The following is a 5,365-nucleotide window of genomic DNA, read 5'->3' on the forward strand; positions in this document are numbered from 1 at the left end:
ATCACAGTGGGTGGGAGTAGAAGAAGTGTGTGCCTAGAGAAACACAGGTCATGTGGCTCTGAAAATGGGGTGCAGGAGCAGGGCATGTGCTACAGGCAGGTTGTAACAGGCACTTTGGAAACTTGTTGTGATTCCACAAGCTGGTTTGACTGGCCCACATTGAGCTTTCCTCCAGCATGATCTTAATTGTAGGTGAGCTTTCACTCTAGAAGCATCTTTTGTCTTTTTTCAATTTTCATTATCATCAGCTCATTATTTCCTCATATTAGGTTGCCTGACTATCTCACATAAAATTCCATGTCTTTATTGGTTAAGAAGGTTAACTCACTGGGCAGGCTAGGGTTGGCTTCTGCACTGCATGTAGTACTTGTGAAAGAATATGTTGAGCACAGCCACTGGGATCAAACAGTAGTATCTTATTTATGTTGAAGTTTTTATACTTCAAAGTGGACCTAGGTTTCTCACAAGGACCTTGCTATCTCTTTATTGGCTACTGATCCATTCTTAAATTTGGATGTTCTGCTTTGGCTCCCAGTACTAGTTTTCTCTTACGAAAAACTGTTGTTGGTTTTTCCTACATACCATCAGGTGCCTAGTGAGGTGTTTGCCCAAGTGAACCCGGAAAGAACCTGGGCTCTGAAGCTGGGGTGAAGCATGCTGTAGGTAATGTGCACACAGAGCTGACCCTTCTTCCTACCCCACCTGGGATTCCTTTTAGGACTAGTCAAGCATATTTGAAGAACTCTTTAACGGGTGAGCACCCCAATACTTTTATTTTAAAATATCATGCAAGAAAGAAGGAAAAAAAGACTCCTTGTGTACCAGTCTTAGCCTTCATAGCCTTCCCAGAAAACCTGGCCACATTAATGTTATTTCAACAGAGAAGAATTTCCCAATCCCTCCCTTTCTGAAATCCCTTCCATTCTATCATTGATAACCAAAATTCCAGGGAAGCTTCCTGTGCACAGGAAAAACTTCAGAGTAGGTTGCGTGATGCTTCCAAGTAGCGCCCAGGGACTCGGCAGCAGGGCCCAAGGGAGGTGTGGTGTCCCTCCTGAGGCTCTGCAGCACACCTGGGCTACTCGGCCTCTTCTGAAAAGGCCCACTGGCAGCTAGGCCAGCTCCTTTGGAGGCTACAGGATTATTCTGTCATTATAGCAGGAGAAGAGTAAACCATAGGACTTCCTTTTGAAGCAGGAACACATGAAGCAGGGAGGGTTCCTGAAAAGGAAAGGAACACTCTACAGGTATGCTCTTACTAGAAAAAGAAAAAAAAAATCCTGAAATCTCTGTTAGCTTAGTCACTCTCCTGAGCAGAGAAGTCTGTTACACCTTTCGGTGAGCTACAGGAGGCTTTTAGTTGCAGTCTATCCAGCTGTCCAAATGTTGCTGTACAAGTTGTGTTATGAAGCCACATCAGCGGTAATACAGCCTTCCCTTAGCTCTCAAGAGCTGGTGTGGCTGTGGGTGTGTGTGGGTGCTGCCTCTGCCCACAAGTGAGCCTATGCCAGCAGGAAAGCCAAGGGCACTCCCGCTCCACAGGCAAAGGCTTGGGCCACAAGTCTGCTGGAAATATTTTTAGTAGCTCTCTGGCAAATGTATGGAGAAGGCAGTTCATAATCAGACCTTGAAAGTTAACATGTAATTCCTACCACCCTGCTGATATTATTTGGATCTTCACAGGAAATTTGCCTTTAAAATCTGATAAAGGTATCATAATAATGTAAAGTCATGTGTAGCTGTGGGTTTGTATTTCTTGTATACCTAAATGCCTTGCTCTTGGTTTTTCTGATTATTTTTTCCCTAGATGCAAAATTTATGTTGATTCACAAAAATCTGCAGTGGTCAATGAACTAACCTAGCACCATTTCCCCATGTTTGTTTCTAATGATTCTGTCTCATTTTTACTTAACTTTTGCATTATTACTCAGTCACTTCCAAATGCCAAAGCAGGCATCTTGTTAACCTAACTAGCTCTGGAACTGCTTCCTCACTAAGTTCACCTGAAGCACCTGTTAGCTCTTTCCGAGGTAGGTTAAGCCACACAATTACTTCCTATCTGTTACTGAAATGCTTTTACCTCAGCACTAGCAACCTATACCAGCAGTCTGTGAGAGACCCATCTATAAACAAATTCTCACAGAATGGTTGTGGCTGTACTTCCTCTTGGTCTTCCTTGCTAGAGGCCACTGAAGGAGAAGGAACACAGGATTTTTATCTGAATAAGTTATTGTCCTTCCATATGTGGGGCCTCCCCAGCAGGAAGACCTCTCCCTCAGCCTCACTGACAGCTGGGAAAATTGCCACATGTTTGAATGTTTCAAAAGCTGTTAAAAAATGCTTCCATCTATACAGGAAAATACCAGGGTCTTTTCAACTTACAAGTATGTCAATATTCTGATCCTGACCAACTGGTGTACAAACAGGCACCATGCATGAATCCCAGTGGAACATCCTTCACATTGGAGAAGTTACAACTATTTTTCCCTCTATGGAGCTACAGACTGGCATTTTCAATCCCCGCTATTCAAGATCCCAGTAACTCTGTAGAAGTGGAGGATTCTACAAAGTTATGGAATCATTGAAAGGGACACCAATAAATAAGCCAGTGCTCAAAGGAACAAGGTTTTTCCCACAAATCATGATTGATATCTGTGTCATTAGTAGGATAGCTGCCCATCTCTTATCATGATTGACAGGTTAATAAGGGACCTGGGGCTATCTTTTCACTGCGAGCACACAACCTAAGCAATTGCTTTTAAATTATTGCTAATTTGATAGAATATAAGCAGAAGGCATAAAAATATCTGGAATAATGTCTAATGCAGTTTTTACCCCTGGTATTCTGAGCGATCCCATTTTAGAAAATAGATTAGAATGTAGTTAACAGATTTTTTTGTTAAGACACTCAGTTTTTAAAGAAAATCTTGTAGTTGTTCGTTGGTTCAATTAGGAGCAAAAGAGAAGGGAGTTTTGTAATGCAATTGTCCTGTAAAGGAAAATGTTTTAAATTGGGGAGATTATGTGAGCAGACCACCTGTAGGGCATTCATAGCTCTTTTCTATAATGCTCCAAGCCATGCCTTGCTGCCTGCAGTCTGGCTAACAATGCAGGGAAAAGCTGTTTAAAAGGCTGTTCTCCCTTTTCCCTCTGGTGTTCACTAACTGTTACAAGTCTTCCTCTTAAAATTAAAAAAAAAAAAAAGTCCCACATCCCTTTAATTGAAGAACTTTTAAGGCTCCATGGTGGCCAATTGGTCTGCAACAAGAGGAACCAGGCAGCAGGGAAAGAAACTTCAGACTATACATCACATTTGGTGAAGAGAAAAGATCAAAGTTTTCCCAAACTCAAAAGAAACCAAGTTCCCTACAGATTAACCCTATTCATTTAGCTCCTCTTAAAGGAATGATGTTCTGAGCCATTGGGCAGACAGGTAAAAAGTTCAACAATTGCCAAAGCATTCTTCTGCTAATTCAACAGCCTTCTGCTCAAATAAATTAGCTTAGTCCTGACAGAAGAACAATACCTTTTCTCTTGAATAAGGACCATATTTGATATACAAAAGTTAAGTATGAAAGGTTAAGATGTTAGATCAATCTCTCCTTAACAGATTAACAAATCTCAACTTGCTGTTCCACTCTAGTACATGATCTATGAATTTAAAACATTAACCTTTTATACTTCAGTATGCATCCTCAGAAAGGCAGGTGCTTACAGAAGTGTAGACAACAGATAGAAGTGTGTGTGTGTGCACATTCCTAAAATAACACCTACTTTAAAAGGAAACTTAACATGCCTTGTGAGATGACTCTTTTGTAAAGGCTCAGTTTAAAGACACTGTCATATTTCAAAAGCAGAGAACCTCCCAGTTTTGGCAAACACTTTTTCAGAACAACTTGTTGAATAACTTGTTTTCCTTGTGTCTATGTATCTTACTCCTTCAACAGAGGCTGCCTTCTATTACACCGCAATGACTGGAGCCTGAATGTAGCTTGTAATTCATAGAACCATCGAAAGACAGAGCAGCTGGAATAACCAGGGCAGGAGTAGGGGGGAAGCTTGAAAAAGTCATTTATCAAAAGACATTTTATTGACAAAATAGAATACTCATATTTGCTTTTACAGGGGTAGCCTCTAAACTTTTTTACAAAAAAAATTTACAGACTGTATAGCTTTGGATATATACATATTTTACACATCTGTACAAAGTAACAAATAATTATATAAATACATCCTTTAATGTAGGAAACCCGTATTTAGCTGGGGTATATAATTAAGACATGTTTTGATTCAGTCTGTATTGTAAGGCATTTGCCTGGTCATCAATATCCAAAAAACCTGCAGTCCCAGCAAACTCCCACCTCAGGAAGGGGGGGGAAGGAAGACCCTCCCTCCCATTAGCAAAGAGCTGCTGTTAGTCCAAAGTGAATCAGAAGCCGCTTTGCTTTGCCCTCTGCAAGACACCGGTGAGCCCATACCCTGCTCTGCCAGCAAAATAATAAGCTGGCTCCTTGAAGTACATGCTCCCTACATATGAATGGAGGGGAAGGAGGAGGGGGCTGAAGCCTGGGGCCTCTGCCAGCTGCATTGTTCTATACAAGCTGTGGCTAATAAGGACCATTAGAGGTTCATTAATGGCACCAAACAGTGAGGGGGCATTCTAGGCAGGCCAGTGTCCCTCACTCCGTAACCTGTAACCTCTGGCCTCCTTCCTCCTCACACTTGAGACAAGGGCATCTGCTTGGGGTAGGAGACAGAGCTGGCCGTGCCTGACCTCCACGTTAGGCCGGTGCTGACATCGCTGTAGAGTGAACCACCACCTCCAGCCCCAAGTCCTCCTGCTGCGGCGATTGCTGCCTGCCCACCTGCTCCTGTCCCTGTGCCCCCAGCCACGGTGGCAGCTTTGCTGGCCCAGCAGCAGCGGGTGCAGAGGGCCCTCCAGGACTCTAGGGTCTTGCCGGACCAGACCCAGACACCAGAGGTGATGCCCACCACCAGGCACATGAAGTACTTGAGCATGAAAACAGCATAGTCAGGGCGGCGGGCCTGGTCAGGCTGCTGGTCGCGCAGGCAGGGGCAGTTGTGTGTGGCCTCCCAGCGGGGCCGGTTGTGCTGTTCATAGAAGAGGCAGGCAACCACGCTGGCAGCTGGCACAGTGTAGAGCACAGTGAAGAGGCCCAGGCGTATCATAAGCTTCTCCAACTTGTGGGTCTTGGTAGGGCCACCCTGCTGCTTGATGACGCTGCGGATGCGGAAGAGTGAGACGAAGCCAGCGAGCAGGAACATGGAGCCGATGGCCAAGTAGATGAGCAGCGGTGCCAGCACGAAGCCCCTTAAGTTCTCCAGGCTCTGGTTGGCCACGTAG

At 44.1% G+C, this 5,365-nt stretch overlaps 1 protein-coding gene across 1 annotated transcript in view; it reads right to left on the reverse strand.

Annotated features, from left to right (window-relative positions):
- Positions 1-4,068: 4,068 nt before the first annotated feature.
- Positions 4,069-5,365, reverse strand: part of FZD8 (frizzled class receptor 8) — a 4,183-nt gene continuing 2,886 nt past the window's right edge. Inside the window, exon 2 of the mRNA XM_010007040.1 lies at positions 4,069-5,365. Within this exon, the coding sequence (XP_010005342.1) occupies positions 4,717-5,365 (649 nt within the window). The 3' untranslated portion in view covers positions 4,069-4,716.

The sequence above is a fragment of the Chaetura pelagica genome, unplaced genomic scaffold, assembly GCF_000747805.2.
Source record: "Chaetura pelagica isolate M959 unplaced genomic scaffold, ChaPel_1.0 scaffold17, whole genome shotgun sequence".
In the NCBI taxonomy this organism is placed as follows: Eukaryota; Metazoa; Chordata; class Aves; order Apodiformes; family Apodidae; genus Chaetura; species Chaetura pelagica.